At 52.3% G+C, this 26046-nt stretch overlaps 10 protein-coding genes across 10 annotated transcripts; 7 read left to right on the forward strand and 3 right to left on the reverse strand.

Moving 5' to 3' along the window:
* Positions 1-220: 220 nt before the first annotated feature.
* BJX67DRAFT_391266 (transketolase family protein) lies at positions 221-2439 on the forward strand (the record flags this gene model as incomplete). The annotated part of the gene is made up of 3 exons (XM_071034758.1): positions 221-330; positions 378-1485; positions 1534-2439. 3 exons carry the CDS (start codon positions 221-223, stop codon positions 2404-2406), a joined length of 2091 nt encoding a protein of 696 aa, XP_070881371.1. The 3' UTR covers positions 2407-2439.
* A 980-nt stretch (positions 2440-3419) lies between these two features.
* On the forward strand, positions 3420-4993 carry BJX67DRAFT_385644 (uncharacterized protein; the record flags this gene model as incomplete). Its single annotated transcript, XM_071033909.1, has 2 exons — positions 3420-4064; positions 4121-4993. The coding sequence occupies 2 exons, from the start codon at positions 3420-3422 to the stop codon at positions 4991-4993; spliced, it is 1518 nt and encodes a 505-aa protein (XP_070881372.1).
* Positions 4994-5456: 463 nt separating this feature from the next.
* Positions 5457-7186, reverse strand: BJX67DRAFT_366384 (uncharacterized protein). The gene has a single exon (XM_071030394.1). It carries the CDS (start codon positions 6781-6783, stop codon positions 5734-5736), a length of 1050 nt encoding a protein of 349 aa, XP_070881373.1. The 5' UTR covers positions 6784-7186; the 3' UTR covers positions 5457-5733.
* A 220-nt stretch (positions 7187-7406) lies between these two features.
* BJX67DRAFT_297108 (putative phosphatidylglycerol specific phospholipase) lies at positions 7407-9237 on the forward strand. The gene has a single exon (XM_071026905.1). It carries the CDS (start codon positions 7533-7535, stop codon positions 9027-9029), a length of 1497 nt encoding a protein of 498 aa, XP_070881374.1. The 5' UTR covers positions 7407-7532; the 3' UTR covers positions 9030-9237.
* Positions 9238-11623, reverse strand: BJX67DRAFT_297107 (GMC family oxidoreductase). Its single transcript, XM_071026904.1, has 5 exons — positions 11370-11623; positions 10975-11311; positions 10368-10904; positions 9715-10318; positions 9238-9648 (listed from the first exon to the last, which is right to left on the reverse strand). Exons 1-5 carry the CDS (start codon positions 11417-11419, stop codon positions 9446-9448), a joined length of 1731 nt encoding a protein of 576 aa, XP_070881375.1. The 5' UTR covers positions 11420-11623; the 3' UTR covers positions 9238-9445.
* Positions 11624-13013: 1390 nt separating this feature from the next.
* BJX67DRAFT_385648 (uncharacterized protein) lies at positions 13014-14446 on the forward strand (the record flags this gene model as incomplete). The annotated part of the gene is made up of 7 exons (XM_071033910.1): positions 13014-13172; positions 13222-13421; positions 13471-13607; positions 13658-13712; positions 13763-13828; positions 13888-14017; positions 14072-14446. The coding sequence occupies 7 exons, from the start codon at positions 13014-13016 to the stop codon at positions 14444-14446; spliced, it is 1122 nt and encodes a 373-aa protein (XP_070881376.1).
* A 2242-nt stretch (positions 14447-16688) lies between these two features.
* BJX67DRAFT_391275 (pyridoxal phosphate-dependent transferase) lies at positions 16689-17997 on the forward strand (the record flags this gene model as incomplete). Its single annotated transcript, XM_071034759.1, has 1 exon — positions 16689-17997. One exon carries the CDS (start codon positions 16689-16691, stop codon positions 17853-17855), a length of 1167 nt encoding a protein of 388 aa, XP_070881377.1. The 3' UTR covers positions 17856-17997.
* Positions 17998-19026: 1029 nt separating this feature from the next.
* On the forward strand, positions 19027-19971 carry BJX67DRAFT_366393 (glutathione S-transferase family protein). Its single transcript, XM_071030395.1, has one exon. It carries the CDS (start codon positions 19156-19158, stop codon positions 19831-19833), a length of 678 nt encoding a protein of 225 aa, XP_070881378.1. The 5' UTR covers positions 19027-19155; the 3' UTR covers positions 19834-19971.
* A 496-nt stretch (positions 19972-20467) lies between these two features.
* On the forward strand, positions 20468-22340 carry BJX67DRAFT_366397 (uncharacterized protein). The gene is made up of 4 exons (XM_071030396.1): positions 20468-20599; positions 20663-21208; positions 21307-21795; positions 21861-22340. Exons 2-4 carry the CDS (start codon positions 21097-21099, stop codon positions 22178-22180), a joined length of 921 nt encoding a protein of 306 aa, XP_070881379.1. The 5' UTR covers positions 20468-20599; positions 20663-21096; the 3' UTR covers positions 22181-22340.
* An 83-nt stretch (positions 22341-22423) lies between these two features.
* Positions 22424-23949, reverse strand: BJX67DRAFT_385652 (uncharacterized protein; the record flags this gene model as incomplete). The annotated part of the gene is made up of 12 exons (XM_071033911.1): positions 22424-22476; positions 22533-22542; positions 22610-22711; positions 22784-22801; positions 22873-22971; positions 23039-23056; positions 23112-23307; positions 23370-23422; positions 23510-23527; positions 23590-23685; positions 23750-23767; positions 23827-23949. The coding sequence occupies 12 exons, from the start codon at positions 23947-23949 to the stop codon at positions 22424-22426; spliced, it is 804 nt and encodes a 267-aa protein (XP_070881380.1).
* Positions 23950-26046: the final 2097 nt, after the last annotated feature.

The following is a 26046-nucleotide window of genomic DNA, read 5'->3' on the forward strand; positions in this document are numbered from 1 at the left end:
GCGAAAGATATGTACAAAACTGGAGGCTATGGAGGGGCTTTGAACCCTTTTCCACATTGTTGCGCCAAAATTTCCTCATTTGGAGTGCAGTGCCTCTGGTTACCCGATTCGGTAATCCTTTGTCTGTCCCAAGGTCTTGAGTTATAAAGCGATAAACATCCTGCATCGACTCTCTGCATTTCAGGATCATCCCCCCTCCTTCACATCATATCCGTCCATAATGGCAATGCCCATGGTGCGCGATTTCAGCAGCCAACATGACCACGTCCTGAAGAGCTTCCGGCTCCTCATCGCCGATCTCTGCCAACAGTTCGGTGGTGGCCACCCGGGGTACGTCGGATAACACATTTGAGAATAATTTTGACTAATTTAGGCAGTGGTGCCATTGGCATGGCAGCTATCGGAGTCGCGCTCTGGCGCTACATTATGCGATACGCGCCGCACACACCCGACTTCTTCAACCGTGACCGCTTCGTGCTCTCCAACGGCCACGCCTGTCTCTTCCAGTATACATTCCTCCACCTGACCGGTTACAAGGCTATGACCTTTGACCAGCTCAAATCGTACCACTCGGACCGTGTTGATGCTCTGTGTCCTGGCCACCCTGAAATTGAGCACGAGGGGATCGAAGTCACAACGGGTCCGCTTGGTCAAGGCGTTGCCAACGCCGTCGGTTTGGCGATCGCCACGAAGAACCTTGCTGCTACATATAATAGACCTGGCTACGAGGTCGTTAATAACCACACATGGTGCATGATCGGTGATGCGTGTCTGCAGGAAGGTGTCGCCTTGGAGGCGATTTCACTCGCCGGTCACTGGAAGCTGAACAATTTGACGATAATATATGACAACAACCAGATTACATGCGACGGTTCTGTGGACCTCACAAACACCGAGGATGTCAACGCCAAGATGCGAGCTTGCGGGTGGGATGTGATTGACGTTGAAGATGGCTGCTATGATATCGAGGGCCTCGTGCAGGCCCTGGCCAAGGCCCGTGCCTCTACAGAGAAGCCTACTTTCATCAACGTGCGCACAGTCATCGGGCTCGGAAGTAAAGTTGAGGGCCAGGCGGCTGCTCACGGTGCAGCTTTCGGTGCCCCCGATGTCGCCGAAATGAAGCGCAAATACGGCTTCAAACCGGACGAGTATTTTGGCATCAGCGATGCTGTTCGCGAATTCTTCGCCGATCTCCCAGCCCGTGGTGAGGGCTTTGTTCAAGAGTGGAAGGACCTCGTTCAGAAGTACAGTGAGGCACATCCTGTGCTCGCTACTGAGTTCCAGCGTCGCGTCCGCGGTGAACTACCGGCCGACTGGCAGGAGAAGATTCCAAGCCAGTTTCCTGATAAGCCAACAGCCTCGCGTGCTGCATCGGGTCTTGTTTTCAACCCTCTCGCACGGGATATCAACTCCTTCATGGTTGGAACGGCTGATCTGTCACCATCTGTCAATATGATTTGGGAAGGAAAGGTTGACTTCCAACACGTACGTCCGCACTCCTATTCTTAGGTAAAGAGATACTAACGGTTGTAGCCTGGCCTCCGCACCACCTGCGGCATCAATGGCAACTACGCTGGGCGTTACATCCACTACGGCGTCCGCGAACACGCTATGGCGGCCATCTCCAACGGCCTTGCAGCCTTCAACCCTAACACATTCTTCCCTATCACATCTTCATTCTTCATGTTTTACCTCTATGCCGCCCCAGCTGTCCGCATGGGCGCTCTCCAACACCTCCAAATCATCCACGTAGCAACCCACGACTCCATCGGTATGGGCGAGGACGGTCCCACCCACCAACCCATAGAACTCGCCGCCCTATACCGCGCCATGCCGAACCTCCTCTACATTCGTCCCGGTGACAACGAAGAAACCGCCGGAGCCTGGATCGCCGCCATCAAAGCCAAGAAGTCCTCCACCATTATCTCAACCTCCCGCCACACCCTTCCCCAACTCAAGCAGACGCGCCGCGATGGGGTCCTCAAAGGCGCGTATATCCTGGAGGAAGCCCAGTCCGCGGTAGTCACCCTCATCGGCGTCGGTGCCGAACTCTCCTTCGCCCTCGAAGTTTCCGCCCAACTCAAGGAGAAAAAGGGCATCACTGCACGCGTGGTGAGTTTTCCCTGCCAGCGACTCTTCGAGCAACAGTCTTTAGAATACAAGCGAAGCGTTCTACAACGGCACAAGGGCATCCCTGCGGTCGTGATTGAGCCATATGCACCGAATGGGTGGGAACGGTACGCGGATGCTGCGATATGCGTTCAGCGATTCGGCCACAGTCTTCCTGGCAAAGAGGCGTATAAGTTCTTCGGATTCGAGACCGGGGTTATGACGAAGAAAATTGGTAATTATCTTGAAAGGATTAAGGCGGATGAGGCGCTGCGGGGGGAGTTTGTTGATCTATAAGCGTTCGCCCCTCCCATAGCTCTGTAAAGTGAAGTTAATGACAGATTTAGATTTTATGTGGTTGCATAGCTAGTTCTCCTGTTAAAATTTGCCGCTCCACTCAAAAGGATCAACCTTTCCGATCTATAGTGAAGGACCCATTCTGGTTGACATCTCCTTCCAGCAATTGTCAGGTGATCACACAGCCATGGGAAGCTCTCACCTGGGCAGGTTCCTTCACCATCCACGTTATTTCATCTGGCCAGCGCATCGGACTTGGTCTCTCGTCTACCTCGACCACCCGATTGTGTTGCTATCTCCTCGTCTTTCTCATTTTTCTCTTGCTTCCCCCGAAGTGTTACTGCTGAATTCGTAATGGAGAACTCAGCAAACCATCGAGCTCTTTGGAGCAACACCAACCTTCCTAACCCCGGTCTAACAGTTTCGACTTTCTTTGATCTCAAAAAGGGTCATATTGAGTTCAGTCAACAGCATAGACTTAATCTTCGAGAATGTCCCTCCAGACATAGGGTCTTCCGTCTTCGACGCACCTTGTCGAAGACGCTTGTGTTGAGAACCTCCTGCCGCGGTATGTCGATACACATATGTGCATATCCAACAGCCGCGTTTAACAGTCTACTAATCGCCCTTCAGGATGACAAATAATTCCCTTACACAACTGTGTCTGGAGAGGTTCATGTTTACGAGCGGACGGTGGCAGGGGTCAGCAACGAACGATTTCAGGCGAGTTTCTTCCCCGTCCCGAGGGAGGACCTGATGCGATTCCAGTGACCCGTGGGGAGATGTTTGGGTTGTCTGGTGTATTCCCTGGACGGAACGCCGACGAGGTCCGGGGCTTGTCCTTGACCAGCCTTCGACATTACACGGAGCTATTCATCAAAGCTCTCGGATTTGTCCCAGCGTGAGGGATTGAGCCCTCGTATTGCGTCATGTGATGCGGGTGATGCCCCGATGCAAGGCTTCCTTTGTTTTCCTTCAACGTCAACAACCTTCACACTCTCAATTACTCCACCATGTCCGGTCTCTTAGCCCTCCGGGGCCCTCGAATCTTGGAACTTCCCCCTGAGATTCTCACTTACATCGCCAGCTTCCTGATTCCGTCTCGCAGTGACCAAGACAGCCGTTCATATTACAACTCTAGCCATCTGTTGATGGCACTCGCCCTGGTTTGCCGCTACTTCAGCTCCATTGCATTGCCGCTCCTCTACAGCCAGATCAATGTGGAGGCTACTTACCGCAACGTAAAACTAGCGAAACTATGTTTCACCCTCCAACGCAACCCATCACCGGTCGCGCAATACTGTCGGGAATTTAATCTGGCTCTATGCGGCGCCGAGAATCGAGCCGAATGGGACCGATCCTTTTCCAGACTCAATAAGCTTGTCTCGCATCTACAGAATGTGAGGTCCTTGAGTATCAACGGTAACCTTTCCGAGGCTATGTGGAGTTTGTTGCAGAATGCACTGCGTCATATTTCCGATCTAGAATCTCTCGATATTTATGCTGGAATGCGTGGAATCCATTTTAGGGATCTTGTCGAGTGTATCGAGAGCATCCCCTCCCTTCAGTCGCTAGCAATATCCTCGATTGATTTGTCGGGGATCGAACAGAGTACGGGAAATCCTATCCCAGTGCCTGAGGCGAGTAATCCCCGGGCCGTCACCCGTTGATTGATGTAGAATGTGCTTGTTGCAGTTGCTAAGAGTATGAATAGAAGGATCGCACTGGGCAATTCACTTCTCTTCAACTACCTTATTTCGGCATAACCCTCGAAGAAACTCAGCGACTTATCAGATGGCCGAAGACACTCCATCACTTCCGCTCCCGTAGTTGGCATTTGGACTTCCCAATACTCGTCTCCGGGCTTTTAACTCACAAGGAAACTCTGCAGTTCATTGACGTCAACTTCACAGCGACGGACAAAACAAAAGCCCCCCTCGAATTAACAAAGTTCAACGAATTAAAGACAGTCTCCCTCTCTTGGTGCAATGTCCCGCAATTGCGGAATGCCACCGAGCGTCAGAACCTTCTCCTTTCCCCAGAGGAGGCAGACTTACTCCTCGCCCCCAATCTACATACATTTGAAATACGTATCCGATACGAAAGGTGGAATGACTTTCAAGAGACCGTGCAACAATGGGTACAGCAGTTGGTGAACGCTGCCGTTATCAGAAAAGCTGCACTGCGAGTCATCAATATTACTGAGTGCGACCCTACTTACCATACCATGCCCGACCAGCGAGATGACCCTAACCTGTGGGATTGGCTGGACGAAATTAAGCGGGATGTAGAGCGAGAGGGCCTGATACTGGTGTTTGACGACCTCAGAGGGTTCTTGAGTAGGTGGAAGGAGTGCCGTCGCATGAACATAGAAGCAGCACGACTGGCCGATGCGGAACGGCGCGAAGTAGCCATGGATGATAAAGTGCAATCTGGCTTTGGGGGAGATACACAACATAGAAAGATATGGGGCTCGGTGCGGAGAGCATGCTCAGCAATGCGTATACCAAAGCTACAAAACAAGCTAACAATAAGGCTGAAGGAGAAGCGGACACTGCCGTCAGTCAGTCAAGTAGCTGGAGCCTGATAACAGGATCATATATCTCGAGTCTCGACTCCGGATGCCATGCGTAGTGCCACTCATAGCCCAGTCTGCGCCTATCTACGAACGGTGTCAAATGCGCCGTTATGATTCCTACTCAGGAGTACAAGACAACGTGCCTCTTTCCAGCATTGACCTCGACGAACGCCGGAAATGGCAAGCGCTGTGATTATACGTGGCCGTTGTATTTCGTGAGTCGGGAGTACCAGAACCCGCGGACCCGAGGTGTTCGGCTGAAGGGCCAGATTCCAGCGCGTTGAGCCCCCGAGAGACATAGAAACGAATTGTATAGCCAAATCTAGATGGTACGATATTCCTAGACTGACTCGCATTGACGAACCCTCCAGCTCCCCGACATCCACCTGGGCAAGGTGCAGAATCGTATGATTAAACTGCCACAGGAAAAGAGGATTCGTGTCCCGAGGCTGCACGTCAGAGCCGTACCACTGCTGTGTTGATAACAAAGATAGGGAGGGATAGAGATACCGTCATATGGGCTGAGGGGAGATGAATAAGATTCATAGGACCTAATGACTTGATATCGGCTGCTTCACGACGGAGAATTTGGTATTTCCTAAATACCTGTGGACATATTGATGAACGATGAAGAGTATCATATAAAATGAGGCAAGATAATATCAGGGAACCCAAAATACGTTCAAACGTTAGCGAGTATAACTAATTCTTCTCGCACCCTTTTAAGCTTCACCAAAGTAGATACAGAACTAATGAGCAAAAACAATGGGACCGCCCTTGATCCCTCCCTGCTGGCAGTTGTAGCTCACAGCATCCACCTTCAGTCCCTGCTCATTCACCAACGTGATAGTATCGCCGTGGTCCGAAAGCGGGCAATTGGGAAGGTCGAAAGGCTGGTCGATTCGGGGTTTCAACCACACATTATCCGGGAGCGTCTGGATATCACCGGCGTTGTTGTGGATTTTCCAGCGGTCCAGCTCGACCGTGCGATCCGTTTTGTTCGATAGGGTCACAGACTTCGATTTGGGACTTGCGGGGTTGACGTACGCCTCTTGAATGACGACCGATTCCTCCATGATATCGGGCCGCAGGAAATCGCTCCAGGTCACGCCCGTGATCGCGTGTCCTGTCCTATCATCGGTGTGTACGGCCTGGGACGCGAAACCGAGGAACACGCCGAGCCATTTGCCAGAGTGTGTGAAGTGGATGATGAGGCCGCCATCGTGGAAGACGCCGTCGTCATCTCGGTACTTTCGTATGTTCCCCTGATTCATGTGTATATTGTGCATTCCTTTCCCGTCGCTGAACTGCGAGCCGAACAGGTACACGTCCGCGTTCTCCTCGATTGCCTGGCGGATGTGCGGCTCGAGAACATCGATGATGTCGTTGTACTGGCCCGCAACGTCGTGGGGGAGGAGTCGGCCACTGTGTGTGTTGAAGAGGCTATCCCTGATATAGTCCAGTCCGCGCTCATTTGACTTCCTCTTATCTGTCAGTGCCCGGAACCCGAAGTCGGATGTCGCCAGCCCGTCGACGAGCGGGTTTTGGTCGATCCCGTGGTTCACCCAGTAGGCCAGTCGGGAGTCAAGCGGGTCTCCGGATTTGATATTGATTGCGGCTCGATATAGCCCTTTGATATCCTTTTCCCTGCGAGTGAAACTGGTGTCGTACTTCGGCTGTCCAGATTCGAGATCATGGAAGTATAGCGATAGATGGGGGGATTTCGGGTCATCTTCGTGGCGTTCTATCGTGTAGTGGACAGGATGCGCCTTCCACACGCCGTAGTTCTCCACAGGCATCGTTGATGTTGCGGACGCGGGTTTCGAAAATCCTGCGGGATGAAGGGCCTTGAAGATGCCATGTCGGGTGGGAATTATATGTTTCGCGAGTAGATGATATCATATACTTCCGGCAATGCAAGTAATGGTCCACGGTCGGGAAATCGACCAGCCCAGAAGAGTCAATTACGCCTATCAAGAATCAGAGACTTTATTTCCGGGACATCCCATGGTTCCCTTGGCGGTCTCGATGGGGATTCCCGTCGGGAGGTGTACCAGACTCCGGTCGGATGATCAGTTCTCGGGCGCGTGTGATTGGCAGGTTGCGGTTCTAGATGCTGCGGACGCTACGAGCCGGTGGATTCTGGAAGATTGAATTCACCGAAGCAAAGTTAAGGGCACCAAAGGCGAGCTGGACTTGCTCATCGACCGTGGATGGTCTGGTGATGAGGCGAGGGTCGCCGATTTGAGTTCCTGGTTCGGATTGCCTGCGTCTTCTATCATTGGTCAGTTGTCCTAATGCTTTAGCTGTTTATGGCTTAGTGTATCGGTTCTCCTTCACCAATCACGTGCTGTTATGGACGCATGCACCGCTTGTGCAGCGTTGTGTCGCTGTGGTTATGCAGACCTTCTCAAGGCTATCACAGGACCGTCCAGCTGCAACTCTTCAAAAGCTCAAATAGAGGGACACCCCCAAGCGACAAATGCCGTCTGCGAACAGTGTTCTACTTCCCACTTCGCATCTCTGAGTGTGAGAGAAAGCCGCCGCCATGAACTGGCTGCGGGGAGGCTCCGCTGAACCACAACCCCGCGCCGCCGAGGACGAGCAGCCTCTGCTCGATGAGGACGAGGAGAGCCGTTGCTCGAGTCAAGATGTTGAGAGCACAATAAAACAGCTACCTCGAAAAACATCATCCAAGAGGCGTATCATCGTCCTTGCTGTGCTTCTCACGACAAGTATCATCTCGCTCGCGGCAGCCATCTATCTCTTGGCATCGCACACCCTCTTCCCCAAAACCGACCACCGCACGCATCACATCAAAGACTCGCCCATTAAGAACATCGTCATCCTGGTGCAGGAGAACCTATCATTCGACACCATTGCAGGCGGCCTCACTTACAATCCTGACATTGACGGCCTCGTCAACCGCACCTTCTGCAACCCAGCCAACGTCTCAGACCCCAAATCCCCCAAGGTCTGCGCCAAACCACTGGGAAAGAATGTCGCCGCAGACGATCCAGATCACAGCATTGCTGGCGGAAACCAGCAAGTGTACGGGACGGACCATCCCGACCTCTCCATCCACAGCCCTGATATGCACGGCTTCGTTACGGAGCAAATCCGCGCCCACGGGATAGAGGGAGACCTCTTGCGCGCCGGAGAAGTCATAAATTACTACACACCGGACCATGTCCCCGTCTTCAACGCCCTCGCAGAGAACTTCCTCCTCTTCGATAAATGGTTCGCTGCCGTCCCGGGCCCAACAAACCCCAACCGCGCCTATCTCACATCTGGTACATCACACGGCCACGGCTTCAACGACCGCGCCTTCGATGTCTCCGCTCTCCCGCAAGTCTCAATCTTCGAGCAGCTCTCCGCAGCAAACATCTCCTGGATAAACTACTCCAACACAACAGGCTTCGCCCCAGACGCAATGTTCTACCGCTGGACCGTACAATCCGGCCACTCCCGCACCTCCATCAAACCAATCCACCAGTTCTACACCGACGCCCGTACAGGAAATCTGCCCCGTTTCACCTGGATAAACCCAGAATGCTGCAGCTACACATCCTTCCACCCACCCTCCCCCATAAACCTCGGCGAGGGCTTCGTGAAATCGATCTACGAAGCCCTCCGTGCGTCCCCACAGTGGAACGAAACCTTATTCATCCTCACCTTCGACGAGCACGGCGGATTCGCGGACCACGTTCCGCCACCGGAGAACGTCCCACCGGGTGATGAAATCCCTTACACCGAAGTCGCGGGGGATGGCCAGCCGACGACATTCCACTTCGATCGACTGGGGATTCGCGTCCCGACGCTCCTCATCTCGCCGTGGGTGGGGAGGGGCGTTGTCGAGCACAGCCCGGCCCGGCAGGCGGGAGAGTACACGCATACTTCGATCCTGAAGTATGTAGCTGAATTGTGGGGGTTGGATATTCTGACGCCGCGGGTTGAGTGGTCGCCCAGTTTTGGGGATTTGATTGGGCTGGACGGCTTGCGTGGGGATACGCCGGTTTTGTTGCCTGAGCCGGCGGATTTTTAGACTTTACTGTCAATGCAAGGATTCAACGGAAGGATTTACCAGTAGGGATTATGGGTAATGGTTGGGAATAGATTTTATGGGAATATGATCCGTCTATCATACGTCATGTTAAATGGTTTCGTTGGACGTTTCGGAGTTTCGTGTTATATATTGCTCTTATACTATTTCAGAGAAGACAGGCGGGCTTTCTCTCGTTTGCATTTGCAAATTCAACATGACTGCATCTGTAGTATCTCGGATGTGACCGAAATCATACCCTTCCGTTGAGATAGGGTGGCATTCTTGAAGCGATTTAAAAGCCCTAGATAAAAAGAAAAAGTGAGAAATCCGTCAAGATATTCATAACTCATTCACTCACGACGTAGCTAGCTAAATATGCCCCGAAGACGCAGTCATCCAACTCAAACGCAAGGAAATTACCACGTCTCCTTAATAAAGTCCGCACAGCGCTCTCCAATTCCATACGCCGGCATCTGGGTATGACCTCCGTGCAGCGTCGGCATAACACTGCAATCCGCGACACGCAGCCCAGCAACACCGCGAATGCGAAGTTTGTTATCCAGAACAGCATTGGGATCGTCGGCTTTACCCATTGCGCACGTGCCAGATGCGTGGTAACCTAGATACTCAATTAGCATGCTTTTATGAACACGGTTGAAAAATGGGCGGGGAAAGAGGAACGCACAAGTCGTGGCATGCTCCTTCACATACGGAATCCACTCCTCGCGCGTCTTGTACGTGTGGTGCTTCAGCTCTGGCGGCCAAGAGCCCTTGACGATATTCCTGGTGCCAGCACCCTGGGTTACTATTTCGTTTCCGAAGCGGCACGCCTCAGTGAGAACGAGGAGATCAAGAGGGTCAGCGAGGTAGTTGCAGTCGATAACCGGGTTGACGGTGGGATCCTTGGACTCCAGCGTGACAGTCCCGCGGGACTTTGGCGCGAAAAGCTCCGCGATCATCGAGAATGCGTGCTGGTGGTTGACGGGGAACTGGTTGTACTGCTTTGGGCCGCCGTAGCATTCCGTTGTGAAGAATTCGATGCTGGGTTGCTTAGGGGTTAGGCCCATGGGGTCGCGGCCTGTTTCGCGGGGGGCGTCGCGCCAGAGGGGCTCATCTTTGAGACGGTCGTCGATGCGGGCGAAGGCGAAGGAGCCGAAGGGGAAGGTGGAGAGGAAGCCGGTTTTGTGGTCTTTCCACTCTTGGTAGGTCTTTGCGAGGTTGTCGTCGTGGTAGACTTTGTGACAGTTTGTCAGGCCGGGGTGTTCGGTTTCGTAGAACATGAATACAATCTGGGGCGTTAGATGGGTTGTAGGGGATGGCGATGGAAGAGAGACATACTAAGTGATCCATGAGGTTCTTTCCGACGCCGGGGAGGTCGACCTTGCAGTCGATGTCGAACTGAGCGAGCTCATCGCGTGCTCCGATGCCGGATCGCATCAAGATGGCGGGACTGCAGTAAGCACCGCCCGATATAATGACTTCCCGGCTCGCATAAAACGTCTTGCTTGTCCCATCTGCGGTGCGAGTTACTGCCCCTGTAGCGCGGAGTCCCTCTGGTGTGTTTTCTAGGAGGACGCGGTCGACTGTATGGTTGGTCTGAATGGTGATATTGGAGCGATCATACTCTTTGGTGATGAAGTCTGCTGCGGTGGAACGGATGCCCTTGTAAACTGTGCGAGGGACATGGCCACATCCATTCACGATATCGCCTGTCGAGAACATGTCGTGGTGAAGGGGAAGGCCTTGATCGATGAAGGAGTCCATTAGGCAGTCCGCAATCGGAGCTAGATCGTGTGGTTCTGTGTGAAGGGGGCCAGAGTACCCATGGGCTGCCTTTTCTTCCTTGAACCAGGGCTTGGGATGGAACGTTTCCGCCTAAAGGGTCAGAATCGCCGTCGAGCCAAGCATCGGGACACAGAGAGTTTAAGAGAAAGGTGAAATGTACCTTTTTCATAGCTTCGAAAAACTCATCGCCGCTCCATCCCTCCAAGCCCCAGTCATCATAGTCCTGCTTAGAACCTCGAATACACAGCGTGCCGTTGACACCACTACTTCCTCCGAGGAACCGGCCCCGGCTGAGCTTGACTTGGCGGCTGTCCACGCCGGCCATGGGCTTCGTAACCAGATTCCAGTCCGTCTCGGAGTCGAAGTTATTCGACCACCCACCAGCCATGTGTACATTCTCGAGGTCACGGTTGTGCTGACCGGCCTCTAAGACCAGAACTCGAACATCCTTGTTCTCTGCGAGTCGACCAGCGACGACACATCCTGCAGTTCCCCCTCTATCCAAGTCTGATCAGTCCCCAAACACGTATGAAGCCAGCATTGATGGTTTCTTACCCGCAGACGATGTAGTCGTAGGTATTATCTGGATCAGCGGCAGAGCCCATTTTGGCCACACCGATCAGTCAAGGTTCCTGCACGCAAGCTCTCTTGCAGGGAGCGAGAAATGCCACCTCAAGAGGTGACCATCAGCCGCCCCTTTAACTGAGAAAGCTCTCCTACCAGAAACGGGAAGACGGGGAAAGATCCCTGCGACAACCGCAGAAAGGAGCAGGCTAGCAGCTCCCCACTTTCGGCACTTTACGAGAAAGTGAGACGGCGCCGTCACACGGGAGCGATCCTTACGACAGAGCGCGTGGGAGTGCGGAATGGATGGTGTTGTTGTTCCGCCGCATTGCGGGGCTAGGTGCTCGGGAAGGACCCAGGATCCATGGGTGGCCGAGCCTTTGGCTGTGCATCTCCCATCTCTCCGCAGTCATCACTTTTTATCTTGGAATGGACTCTTCACGAAGAGTGTCAAGAATGATAGTCGACGCCCTTGACGAGGTGTGGATGAATCTGGGCTCTGGAAACCCACAAGCTCAGAGATGCTGACGGCCGAGGATGGCCAAGGGAAACCGTGTGCCAGCAGTGGAGATGGGTGCTCCATGTTTCCGGTCCAGTCTCTGGCCAGACGTACTTTTGATAACGGGAAAGGTGACAGCGTCTGGAGAAGGGCGGAGATGGTGGGCCCAACGGTCAAACTCTGGTCTCCAACCTCCATGGGTGAGTTGTCTGCTGTCCCTTTCTCTTCACGGTTCGTGGCTGACCTTGAGTTAACAGAGCAGCACAATTTCTGATCCGAGAATACTCGCTGAACCGGTTGCATAAAGAGGCCTGCTTGAACGTTGAATGGATGCGATGAGCTGTAGCCAACAACAGCGATCACGACAGGGATTGTTTGATCTCTTCAACGATCAGTCGCCAGAAACTTCCTATTTAAAGCTCTGTGACAGGCCCCAGCCATCGAGGTGGAACCGAAGCGCGCATCGGATGGGTCGCTCGTGTTCGAGACCACATTGTTCCGACTATTCACGAATCTATTCCCTTCGTCGGCCATCCTGAATGCTCTAGGCGCCATGCCTAATCTTCTTTCGGTGATCCCGTGCCGTGCTTTGTCAACGCAGTCAACAAAAGCTGATGGTTGATCTTGATGCTCATCAGGATTGCTCTCGCACTCGCTCCTCCTGGAGATGCTCCTGTTAACGGCCAATGTCTGTCGAAGCACCATCTACGTCACCTGGCCCATGTCCCTTCTCCGTGTCGACCGCAGAGTTGTCGAAACCGTCGGTCCGCGTCTCCTTCTCCATTTGAGGGACCCGTCTGCCCGTCAGCGGTGGATCTGTGGTGGGAATGAGTCTGTCAAATCAGGAGAGCTCGGCATGTGAGAAATGGGCCGCATGGAAACAATAGAATGATCCGCTATGACGGAGATCTTCCCTCATCTTGGGCTCTGCTCTTCGTATTTCTTGACTTCAAAGAAAACTTTGATTTCGGGGGGAAGGCGTCAGTCCGAATGGGAAGCCCAGGGCCTTGAAACGAGAAACTCAGTCATTAACTAAGCTTTCGTATTAATGTAGAACCTCTCCCCAAGCTGCTGGGTCGGAGACATCGCTCCATGGAGCCTTCCTTGCCTCATATGTGAAGAAATATTGTGTCACAATGGCCAATGCAACACCCTTCCAGAAAGAAGCCTGGACTGAGTATGGCATTGGAGTAATTGTGATCCTGTTTCGTATCTTCGCGCGTCTCAAGGTCGTCGGATTCAAGAATTGGCAGGGAGATGATCTCTTCGCCATCGTTTCTCTGGTGTTCTGGACGGTATATACAAAAATACGATATCAGAACGGAGAAAGACTGACGTACTTAGGCTGAGCTCACTATGCTCGAGCTCATCGGTCAACATGGCACCAACATCGGCCTGACAAACACGCAGCGGGCAGCCTTGACGCCGGAGCAGACAGCAAGTCTCGTTTTCGGATCGAAGTGCTTGATGGCTGGATGGACATGCTATGTGACCTTGATCTGGTCCCTTAAAGCATGCATGCTCTTCTTCTACAACCGTCTCACGTATGCCCTGGCAGTTTCTCGTCTCTCGGGCTTATTTTGATCTTTCTAGGCTTGGTCTCATGCAGCAAAAGCTCGTCAAGCTCAACGCAGTTCTCTGTGGTGCTACATACGTCGCTGTCATTTTTACTATTTTCCTCCACTGCCGTCCGCTCTCGAAGCATTTCCAGGTGTATCCCGATCCTGGCCGTAAGTATTACCTTCTGTTTAACATGATAATACTGAACACTGCTTACTAGTTAACTGCACTGCTGACTACGTGAACTACATCGTGATTGCTGTCACCAACGTTCTGTTCGTGCATCCCCCATATATCCCTTCCTCGGCCTCGAATAACCAGTTAGGACCGATGCGATCCTGCTCACCATTCCGATCCCCCTCCTTGCGAAGGTCAAAATTGCATTACGCCGGTGCGTCTTCCTCATGGAATTAACCTTTATACTCCGACTAACCGCCGTATCCTGTATAGGAAACTCATTATCGGCGTCCTCCTCTGTGGCGGTGTCTTCGTTATGGCCGCCACTCTCCTCCGGTGCATCCTCTCCCTCCAAAGCATCGAAAGCATCAACACAAGTACAATCTGGGCAATTAGAGAAACGGTATACAGCATCCTCTATTCCTTAAGTAACAAAATCTCACGCTAACGGAGCCAGTTCGTCGCAATCATCGCCGTCAACGCCCCCTGCATCAAACCCCTCTTCAGCACCTCCATCTGGATCCGCTCTTCATCCAAAGACCCCTCCTCTAGCCGCGAACGCTACGGAACGAGCGGCAACGCCAGCTTTGGCCTTTCAGCCATGAGCCGATCAAAACACAACCAGCTGGACTCGGCTGTCAGGACGAAGACGGGGCGTGATAGCGATGAGTTTGGGATGCTGCGGGAGACACAGAATGGAAATATGTCGTACGCGAATGATGTTCGTGGTGGAACGGGTACAACTAATAGCTTATCCGATGAGGAGACTGGGAGGAAGGGAGGGATTCAGGTTACCACGATGTATGAGGTGCGGAGGCATCAGCGTGATTAGATACGGTCCTGTGGTTGTATATATTCCTTCAACAGTATATCATAAGCGTATAGCATGTAATGTAACTCCGTTGCTCGGTTGTTTTTGCTAAGTCTTATTCTCACGCTTTCCAAAGGCGCGTTTGTTTCGCATCGTCATTCACCTGCTCTACCTCTGTCGGTCAGCCACCATCAACTGTCTATCTGCACGCGGGGGAAGAAAAAGCTCGGAACAAAGTGGCTACAATAAAATTGTAGTGCCTCTATTGCAATAGACCTAGTCGCCTCGTGGACCGGAGTGGTATCGCAAGCCTCTGTAAGCAAATTGTTCAGAGCGGAGGAGGTCAGACCGGTATGGGAGCATTCGGGACGCCGGAGCACTGAAAAGCGCGAATGTCCTTTAGGCCCGCTACAGCCTCAGGCTTGCGGACTGTGATCAGCCTTGCACTTGGTTCGGAATCCCTTGACCGCAGAGGTTATGTAATTGATGCCTAAATGTCTCAGTATTCCCGCCAGTGTATCAGCGCTTGGACCCTTGCACATATTGAATACCAAGGAAGCACTGGCTAAGTTGAAAAGGTTAGTAACAGTTCTCTGACTGAGGCATTATCGGTACAACTAACGTAGGGATACCAGGTGCACCACAACTCCAATTGGTGAAATGTACCGGCCTTCTTTGACGTTCTCTGGCGGCGTACTGGGCACATATCTTGCACTACCGACGAAGACTTGCCGTTCCTCAGCGCGTAGCGATGTCGAAGAGTTATGAGTAGTCACTTTCAGTAATAGCCCGCACTGTTTTAGTGGAGGTAACTTCAGAATGAACGATGGCTGGCAGCCCATGGTCTTGTAGACAGCTAATTGTGAGCCAAAGTCTGCCTACGCTTCTGGCATGTCTACATAGCATGCGGGTGACTTCTCTCCCAGATGACCATCGCGACATACCTCCAACACCGCCACAATCACTGCCAGACTGCTCGACAGCCCGTCACGCACCGGGTGATGGAGTTGAATTCGAATTGTTGCACTATTTCGCGCCGTGGCATATATGTCAGAGGTGTGTAGGGCTTGGACAGCGCGAATCTCTTGCTGTGAGCGGGGACGGAGAGTAATGCCTCTGCGGGAGAACCTGATTACATTGAAAAGTCAACATGAAAGTCTATGATATGGGACTTGAACGAAGAGGCATTGAGTGCCGTTGTTGAGCTGGATACTGAGCATCTTTCTGAAGATCCTTCGATACGAACGAGAAGCGAGTGATCGGATAGCGAGCATCGGAGTGACGAATTGTGCATCCTGATTGGAAACAACCGCTGTGACGGCGGTCGACTAGGCCAGAACTTTCGTACATTCTGCAGAGAAGAGGTATAGACGGCTCTTCACAACCTTCAGATGAGGAAGCGCAGATGCTCACCCTGGGGAATATTGGGACATTTCGGATGCTTCCTGTGCATCAGTTATGATTTGTCTGTTGTATAATACACTGTTAAACTGTCAGAACCCCATCCAGTTGTCGAATCCATTGCTAACTATCCATCTCATCCTACAGCACTCACTGATTACTCTCTCTGTTGGCCTGACCCTGTGGCCGTGGTTCAACCGAGCAATTGGAACGTCCAAGCCCAAGGCGTACGAACGCGAAAGCGGATCTGTTGCCGTGGACGAGACTTCAACTCGCTTTCTCGCCACCGGTGCGGAGATAGGAGTTGGATTGACCGAGAGGGAATTGTATATACACCCTCATTGGGCTACAGGCTCCCAGAACCTTACCAAGGAGATGGAGCTTCCAGCTCAGCTCGTGAGGTCTTTAGGCCCTTCACCGAGATTGAGAAGTGTAGCTAGAGAGAGAGCTGGTATCAAGGCCAACGTGAATGCTGGCCGGTGGCCGGATAGGCACGCTGTTCCCAATCCGGTAATGGCCATTAACCACGCCCTTGACTTTGTGCGCGAATATTCAGGCATCTGAAGGAGAGTGGCCTATCCAAGCAAGACATGGCCCACTCTCAAGAAGTGAATAACACTGCCAGTAAAGATTATTGGCTTTGAGCCTTTAGAATGTTCACGCTCAAGATAGAGGGCTACTATAAAATCTCTTCTTGTCCGCACTTTCCTCCTCTCTCACTCTCTTCCTTTGTTGTTTATCCGCAAGCTGATTGTTTATCTTTCATACTCTTGCATCTTTCTCCTGGCTCATACACACATCTTCTTGCTTCCTTATACCACTAAACCACATCTCCTCCCCACCTTGGCTTTTTCCATTCAATATGGACCACGATAAGCGTGTCGACAAATACTTTGCAACCCGTACGAAGGGCCAGAATGGTGTGTTGAAAGACATTCTATGGGCTCCCAACAACAGTCATACGATCATGGTGGGAGATAATGACTATCTGAACCTTGTCCACCATCGTGAGGTCCTTACCAAGCAGGCCGAAGACCTTATGAACTGCACTGTCTATCGCGATACTGTCAAATCATCTGTTTTCCTCTCTGATTTTGACCCCCACACTGCCCTGGAGCAGGATGTCGGTGCCTGGTACGGCAAGGGCTGCTACTTTGCCCAGTCTGGATACGCTGCCAACGTCGGTGTTATGCACGCCGTCTGCACTCCCGGCATGCATGTCTACGTTGATACCTTCTTGCACATGTCGTTCTATGACGGACTGGCCTCTCGCCGCGCCAAGGTCCACGCCTTCAAGACAAATGATGCCGCCGACCTTGAGAAGAAGATCGCCAAATACGGACCTGGCTTGATCATTGTCGAATCGGTTTACAGCACTTCCGGCGCTTTCGCCCCCCTCGAGGACATCGTCCGTGTCAAGAAGGCTCACAACTGTCTTCTCGTGGTTGACGAGTCCCACTCCTTTGGTCTTTTCGGCACCGAGGGCCGCGGCTTGCTTCATGTCAAGGGCCTCGTCAACGATGTTGACTATGTCACCGTCAGCCTCGCAAAGGCATACGCTACCCGCGCCGGCCTAGTCTTCACGAAGCACGCTCTCTACGTCAAAGAGAATTCGTACCCTTACATCTTTTCCTCTGGCCTCGTCCAGAACGATATCGTTCGCCTCCGCGCCATCTGGGAGGTGATCAAAGCTGCCGATGATCGCCGCGAGAGACTGATCAATGTCGCGACATTTTTCCGCTCGGAGATGAACAAGGTCGCCAAGGTCGTTGGAGGATTGAAGAACACCCCCTGTGCTATCGTCGGCGTCTTGATGAAGGACGAGGAGCAGCTTGCCAGTCTTCACCGTTTCCTGTCCAATAAGGGAATTCTTGCTGCGCCTTTCATTGCGCCTGCGACCTCGCCTGATTTCCCAATCCTCAGGTTCACTGTTCACTGCGACATCTCCATGAAGGATGCTGTTGTCGTTACTCAGGCGGTTAAGGAGTGGACTCTTCAGTCGAAAGCCAGCGCCAAGGCAAAGCTTTAGACTTTGATACATTGTGACCTCGTTCTGAGGATGGGACTGTCATCATTATTAAAGCCCGGGCCACATATTGAGGAGTGTTTACAAGGAAATTGTTATTGTTTTTATCATGAGGAATGGGGAGATTGTTAGAACGACGGAGAAAATGGTGGTGACTTTCGAGTGGGTGTGAAACGAAGATGAAGATGGCAGATCCCGGGGTTCATGATGATAAGAACGGAATGTACTTTAATTCAGAGAAGAAACAGAATAATGTAGCTCAGTCATGTACTCTACTCTCTTTCCGATGCGTAGATGACATCCGCTACCCGTCCCTTTCCACTTCTAGAGCTTTCAAGCCCCGTGTTCCTCCCGGACGTAGTCAACAAAGGTGGAGCTGAGGACAGATCATAGGTACAACAGTCTAATTTCCATGTTCTCTATCGAATGTCCTCACCTTGATCGGGAGAGCTTTGTCGAACGGCGAGCTGAAGCACACCGAAAACAGCTGGGGAGGACGCACGCTCCTTCTCTAAGCGAGCTAATCAACCAACTTGGAGTCTCAAGAGCACTCCTGGGAATGGAACTTTCCTATCTGCTATCCTTATGATTCCACAGCACCGCCCATCTACGTTTGTCCTGGCGGTGAATAGGTAACATCGCAAGCTTGCCTCCAGGACACGGAGATATAGCAACAGAGTTTACATTCCGCTTTTCAACGTTAACTTATCGGTTTCCTCGTTCTGCGGTGGTGACCACCCGCCGCGGTGAAGTGTATCTAGGCCGACTCGTAACTTCGTTTCTTCCGTATCTTCCTGGACCCGCGAAAGGCTGAATGAATATCATTGCTCCATTCAGCATGAGAGAGAGAGGGGAGAACGTCGAAAGAAGTCGGTGATTCCCGTGTGAGAGATTTCCCTGAGGTCACCGCAAGATTCGAGCCAAGCATCAGCTAACCCACTAAGAAATAAGGTGCTTACGAAATGCGCGCTAAATCTCGTAAATTTTCCATCTTGTTCATGGAAGGATGAATTTGTAAGCTTCGGTTCGGTTGTCGAGCGTTCCGCTGATCAGTGCTGACCGGATAAGGGGGATCCGGACGGATGTGAGGAATATCTCTCCTTCGGAGGTAAGCGTGTATACATCGGGCCATCGACAGGGGGAGGAGGAGGGAGGGGTATAAAGTCGTGGGTCGAGAAGGGAGAGGTGGGATCGAACACTTCGTTCATTGCACAGCTACAGCTCCGGCTACAGTTTCAGCTACAACAAAATCTAATCTACATCTTTTGAGTCTCAAGTCGATTTCCCCCAGTCAGCAGTCGAAATGCAGCCTATCACGCTTTACATCCTGGCCTACGGCCCAAACCCCTGGAAACCAGCCATTATCCTCGAGGAGCTGAACCTCCCCTACACCCTCAAGCCCGTCCCCAAAGCCGAGGTCAAGGACGAGCCGTTCATCTCGGTGAACCCCAACGGACGCGTCCCCGCAATCGAGGACCCAAACACTGGCATAACAATCTGGGAATCCGGCGCGATCATGGAGTACCTGATCGAAACGTACGACAAGGACCACACGATTAGCTTCGAGCGTGGCAGCGAGGAGTACTTCCACGCGAAGCAATACCTGCATTTCCAGATGAGTGGGCAGGGCCCCTATTTCGGACAGGCGGTTTGGTTCGTCACGTTTCATCCTGAGAAGATTCCCTCGGCGCAGGAGCGGTATCTGAATGAGGTGAAGCGCGTGACGGGTGTTTTGGAGAAGGTTCTCGAGGGGAAAGAGTATCTTGTTGGTGGGAAGTTTAGTTATGCTGATGCGGCGTTTGTGCCATGGTATGGGATTGTTCCCACTTACACAGCGGGTACGTTTGATCTGGAGAAGGAATTCCCGAATGTGAAGGCATGGTTGGATAGGCTTCGTGCGAGGCCGACAGTTGCGAAGGTCTTCAAGGATAGGGAGGAGGCTATGGCTGCTGAGACTGCGGCCGCTGCAAAGAAGGAGTAAATTATCAGCAATGGGGTCGAGTTTGTGTTCGTATTGTTTTTCATGCCAGGAAATAGCAAAACCAAGTGACACCCGATATGCAGTGCCTCCACATGAAATTAAGGATGAGAAGATAGAAAAAGGGACGCGAGTATAGTCTCGGAATTCAGAATTCTTGAACATCTCCCACACTGCGCCGCAGATACGGTGTCCTAATATAGTCTTCGCGGGGGGGTCCTCGGAGGAGAACCTCAATAGTATTGCGATAGCTTGGAAGCTCCAGGCCATCCAGGCGGCGGCAGTATGCAGCGTGGGTTCGGACCAACCTGAGGTTTGGCTAATCCATACTAGTAATTTCTTGGGGTTTTCTGTGATAAAATTCCACGGAAGAAGACTGGTTCCTCGCGCTCGGTCGTACAAGGCTGTTTTATGATGCGTAAGCCTTCTGGAATTGGAAACTGTCCATAATTGCCTGCTAAGAAGGCAACCACCTAACCATCAGATGCATACTATCGCCTGATTTGGTCTTCCTTTCATCACCCGTTGACGTCCGAAAAGTCGAGGTTCCAAGGTTCCTAGGCTCCAAGGCCCGAAGCTTCTCAGGAACCGCATTCTCCCCGCGGTTCGGGGCAGCTTGGCCCAAAAAGAAGCCGGTTCCATTGGGTACCCTCAACGACACGATAGATTGGCGGTGCGTGTAACCAGAGCAGGAGGAGGACAACAAAGAGGAATTCGAGAGGCGTTCGAGGGGATCTGCTTCGACTTGTGGTCCTGTAACCCGTCCTGGGTCCTGGCTGTCAGCCAGTTGTTCTGGAATACTGCAACAGGCGAAATCGGACTCCATACGCAGGGGATGGCTCGGGAATTTGTTTGTTTGGCTGCATCGCGAATCATGAGACAGAGTGATTTCATCGCGCCGTGCAAGGGGTTTTCCTGGCGTTCCACTGCAGTCCAGCCGGGCTAAGCCCTTCCGTCAACGCTCCTTTCTGTCTGACATGTATGATGGAGATGAGCGACAAGGTGGGGCAGCCTCAGGCTCTCCAACTCTCAACAGAACACCAGTTCCTTTTCAATGCTACGATGATTCTGCATTGATCTTCTCTGCATCCCACTAATGGCTTGGCCGGCCGTCGGGACTGGGCCTTGGGATCGTTAATCAGACAATTAATGATTCAATTGGACTTGTAGCCCGATTGCGGCCAAACGGCTTTTTAGTGAACTTACCCCTCTTCCCCCTCAGCTCCAGCGCTAACTCCTTCCTCATCACTCACCCGTCCACCCAAGATGGCACATTTGGTGCTCAACCCCTCGCTTCTCTCGACTCTTCAGAATAAAGTCGTTGTCTTGACGGGCGGATCGACTGGAATTGGCCGGTCGGCTGTGACTCTTTTCCACGGTATGCTCCGCTCGGCAACTCATGGCCAGATAGAACCGCATCTCCCCCAAGAGACACGACAACGAAAAACCGATACTAACAGATCGGACCGCGCCTAGAACACGGCGCAAAAATCGTCTTCGGCGATGTTGCTGAACAACCCGCCCATGACCTCGTCTCCCACCTCGGCGCAGACGTCCACTTCGTCCGCTGCGACACCACCTCCTACCAGGATCAGCTAGCGCTCTTCCGCAGCGCCCACGAGAAATACGGCCGTGTCGATGTTGTCGTTGCCGTTGCCGGGGTCGCGAACCCCAAGAGCATTTTCGACCCCTCATCCGATATAAACGAAGAACCGTCGATGTTGGAAATACAGGTCAACACGATCGGCTCCCTGTTTACAGCGCGCATTGGGATGCATTATATCCGGCAGGCCGGGAACGGAGGCGATATTATCCTTATGAGCAGTATTATTGGGTTTAAAGAGACGCAAGACTTGGTGCCCTACACGACGAGTAAGCATGGTGTTGTGGGGATCATGCGCGGGCTGCATTTGCAGGGCACCAGGGAGGATATCCGGGTGAACGTTATCTGTCCGTGGGTGACGAGTACGCCTTCCTTCTTTCTGCCTTCTCTTTCCACCCCTGGTACCGTAGAGATTTAACGCAAGCAGAGACACGCATGATTGTTGGAATCGAGAAGGCATGGACCGCGCAAGGCCTGCCGATCAACAAGTCAGAGGATGTTGCGCGTGCGATCCTTGTCTGCGCCACAGCCAATCGTGGATCTGGAGGAATTACGCACGACGGCGCAAAGCTGCCATTCGCGGGAAAGATAGTCTATGTGGCTGGAGGTGAAGGATACGAAATCGAAGACGCACAGAAGCAGCTCGAGCCACAATGGCTCGGGGAGGAGAACAGTAAGGTCCTCGCTCAGGGACAGGAGTTCCTGGCGAGAGCGGATATTAGCTGGGATCCGATGAAGAGCATGTAAGCTCTCTGGAAGATTTATCTTTGTCGCCGACCATTCTATTCTTTGAGCGCCATATACTCCCACGTTCGTCTATATTGGCATATATTGATTCCCGTTGAGCTGGAATTTGACTTGCAATTTTAAGAACCCTCCGTTACAAATACATCCTTTGCAACCTTCAAGCTGTAAGTTGAGATGGATTTTTTGCATATCCCCCCTATGCAGTAGTCTGTGCAGCCTTCCACACGTGATCTCTCCCTCCACCTACTCGCCAATTTCCTCAACTACGCAACGGGCTCGCAGCACCCCCAGCACCCCTACAACAGTTAGTCTCCAGGCCATAGAACGCCGGAATCTTCACGAACCTCTTTACCGGTCGGCGCCTATTCACATCGTCAGCAATGCACTCCTTACCATTCAATATCAGGACTCGGAGCGAAAAGGACATACCTCGCCAACAGGGCACTCAGGCTTCTCAGGACGACAGACACTCGTACAGACATCGGCCTTGACGCCCTTCTCCTCGATAGGTTGGCAGCAGCCCCAGCAGCCCTGAAATGGGATTGTTAACACTTTTCCTTTCGCGAAACTTCTCTACGGGTGTGAAGCAAAGTGAGACGATACCTCTTCACCAGTGGGAGCCTAGAAACAAAGAACACAAGTTAGTGACGTTAACAAAACGCTGGAGTTTCAGGCAGGGTGTGTGAGCATACCTCTCCAGCAGGACACTCAGGCTTCTCGAGACGACATTCCAGGGTACAAACGTTACCCTCTGGTTCTTCGTCGACGGGCTGACAGCAGCCCCAGCATCCCTGAGCAGGACGGTAAGTCATTAATTGAAATGCAAATGGCGATGAGGAGGTTGAGATAGTGTCATACCTCTTGGCCAGTTGGGGCCTATGCAAAAGAGAGTTCGTCAGCGACAGCTCCTAGGGGGAGAAAGCGGGAATACGTGCCTCTCCGGCGGGACACTCAGGCTTTTCAGGTCTGCAAACGTCGCTGCAAACATCATCGGCGGCCGCTTCTTTGGTTTCTGGCTTTTCGACAGGTGCGCAACATCCCCAGCATCCCTAAACATTTTGTTTAGAATCTGGGTGATATGACTTTTCGGGTCCAGGTCCATGTCATACCTCAGAACCGCGAGGGGCCTTCGGACGCCTCAGTCAGTAAAGCTCAACGATCTCGATGGAAGGGGGGGGCGGTATTATACCTCGCCTGCAGGACATTCCGGTTTCTCGGGGAGGCAGACAGCAAGGCAGACGTCTGTCTTGATGGGTTGACAGCAACCCCAGCAGCCCTATAACCCATTCGTATCTATCTTTGCGCTCGACTCAATATGTTGGAACGTACCTCGCTACCACCGGCTTCCTGTATACTTCTTAGCCTTGCAAGTCAGAGGAAAGGAGAGGATAGATGACAGGAAGACGTACCTCGCCTTCTGGGCATTCAGGCTTGTTGGGGCGGCATTCAGTGGTGCACACGTCAGTTACCTTGGGAGCGACAGGTTGGCAGCAACCCCAACAGCCCTGGTATCAATGTTATTCAATTGTTTCATCTTTTCAATGACGGTTGCTTTGTTATGGAACATACCTCACTACCACCGGCTTCCTAACACTGTGTTAGCATGGAAGATATACACGAGCGAGAGAAAGCAGAAAAATACTCACCTCTCCCTCCGGACATTCAGGCTTCACAGGCCGACAAACGGTCGTACAAACATTCTGTGGCTGAGGCAGGGCCAAAGCCAGAGAGAGGGAAGATGCCAAAGCAAGAAGTGAAAGACGGACCATGTTGCCGAAAACCGATTTACAATCGAAAGAACGGATTATCTGCGATAATGCAAGAGTTGGAGGGAATTGAGTCACACCAAAGGTATCAGGATTCCGAAAGTATTTATACCCGGAAAGGCTGCTGAGAAACAAAGTCGAGGAACGATTAAAAATTTGGACTCCCCCATCCCAGCTGAAGAAGATCAACCGGAATGGCTCTGCATCCCTTATTCTTGGTACTCAAATAATATCGGTTGACTCAACGTCCAAGCGCCAAAATCAGCGCGCAGCATGTTCCCCGTACTGAATTGGACATGGACAATCAGGCGCCCAGACACCGCACTCATACGTGATGTCCAATCTCAATTCAGACAACGCCGGACAAGGAACGAACAACAGGGCGGTCATTCAGGCAATTCAGGGGCCCAGCTTCCTTTGACGCTCGTCTCCGCCAGTCAGATCATTTCACGTTCGAGTCGGAGACAGGCTGAGACGGAATGATGACGCCGCTAAGCCCAGTTACGAGGCCAAGTGTCTCAGGGGACAAGGTGCCGGTTTTTCCCACGAGGAATCCGAGGTACCCATGTTTCGAATCATGGAGATGAAGAACGGGTGATTTCCCCAGATTCTGTCGCCATATCGGGTCGAATGCGAGTTAGCGCGTGGACTGTGCGATGGAGATGTTTGGCTGGGACTGGGAAATACGGGGCTGTGACATGGGTGGGGGATCCAGGGGCTGGGCAGTGCAGCGCAGCCTCTCCGTCCGAACTCAAGGAGGGCCTGAAGGGCAATAAAGAGCTGAAAATCCTGACAAGGCTCTTCCGTCAACCATCATCGAAGTCCGTTCCCACGGGCCTGTTCGACGTGCAATAACTCGCCCACGAAGTCTGGCCAGCTCGTCAGCACAGGGGGAAGAAGGATGAACTCGGATGGGATGGGTTCTGGAGGGTTTCGGTCCTGACACTTGGCAAATCACGGATACTTAAACAGCCAAGAACTGGTGGATCACTTTTCTGACAAGAGGTTAATTTCAGGATCGTTTGGTTTCTCAGGGTCAATGAGTGCCCATTCAGCCGGCGGGCCTTGAACTCCACTGAGCCCTGGTCTTGCAGCACAGAACCTCGATGAATGGGGTTGTCAGCAGCTGAGTCAACTTCAAGCTGGTGAGGCTGTGAGATCGATGTTCTTTCGTCCTTTCTGTGTGGTTTTCTGTTCATTCAGAACAAAGTTTCACAGTGGATGATCCGCGCACCAACCCTTGGGAACTTATTCGCGCTTCTTTAACTCCCTGAAACATATCAAAACGAGCTTTATTTTGCGCCGGATCGTCCAACATCGTGAGCTGACAACGCAGAATCATCTTTGCCGGACCCGAGGAACGAAATTCTCTCCGTCTTGAATTCATTGCCGACGTCTCACCCCGTGAAAGCCCTCCCCGCTGGGGCCGGTGAGCAATCTCGCAAGAATCCTTGCCTTGCTCAAGCGCACAAGAGGCCAGTCGTGGCCAGACTTGAGAAAACCAGAACCAGAATCCTCCCGCTCGACCCCTAGAAGAATTCAAGTCCCACAAACGTGGCCAGATGAACGACACAGCCCTACCAAAAATATAAAGTCACTAACTCAGATGGGCTTGGCCTCTGATGCAACGGCATCCTTCGTCCGACGATCTCAACAACTCATCACAAGCTCCTTGCTGATCGCCAGCTTCAAGTCTCTCGAATCGATATGTTGCTTTCCCATTCCCCCAAGAAGGTGTTGGGGGCCAGAGTTTTCGTTGGTTGGCCAAGGAGCGAACTCTCTCTTTCGACCCAGTCTTACGATTCTTCACACATCTCCCAGGGACAATCAAACACGCAAGTCAGACTGCTCTAAGACAGCCAACTTGTCGGCTCCTGGGCTGTCCCACTTGCAATGCTCTTCTCTTGGTTCGCATTGAAGGCCTGAAAATCCGGACCACGCATAGCTACTGCCATGTGCTTCGCTGGACATGAATATCCGTCGTCCATGCCCACTTCGAAAGTCGAAATCCGAGTTTGCATGTGCCGTTGCACTAGCGAATGGAGCATCATAATATGCTTGAAGATTTGGGCGCATGATGGAGTATCGTGTCAATGCTCG

This window comes from Aspergillus lucknowensis, assembly GCF_044049455.1.
Source record: "Aspergillus lucknowensis strain CBS 449.75 chromosome Unknown BJX67scaffold_68, whole genome shotgun sequence".
Lineage (NCBI taxonomy): Eukaryota > Fungi > Ascomycota > Eurotiomycetes > Eurotiales > Aspergillaceae > Aspergillus > Aspergillus lucknowensis.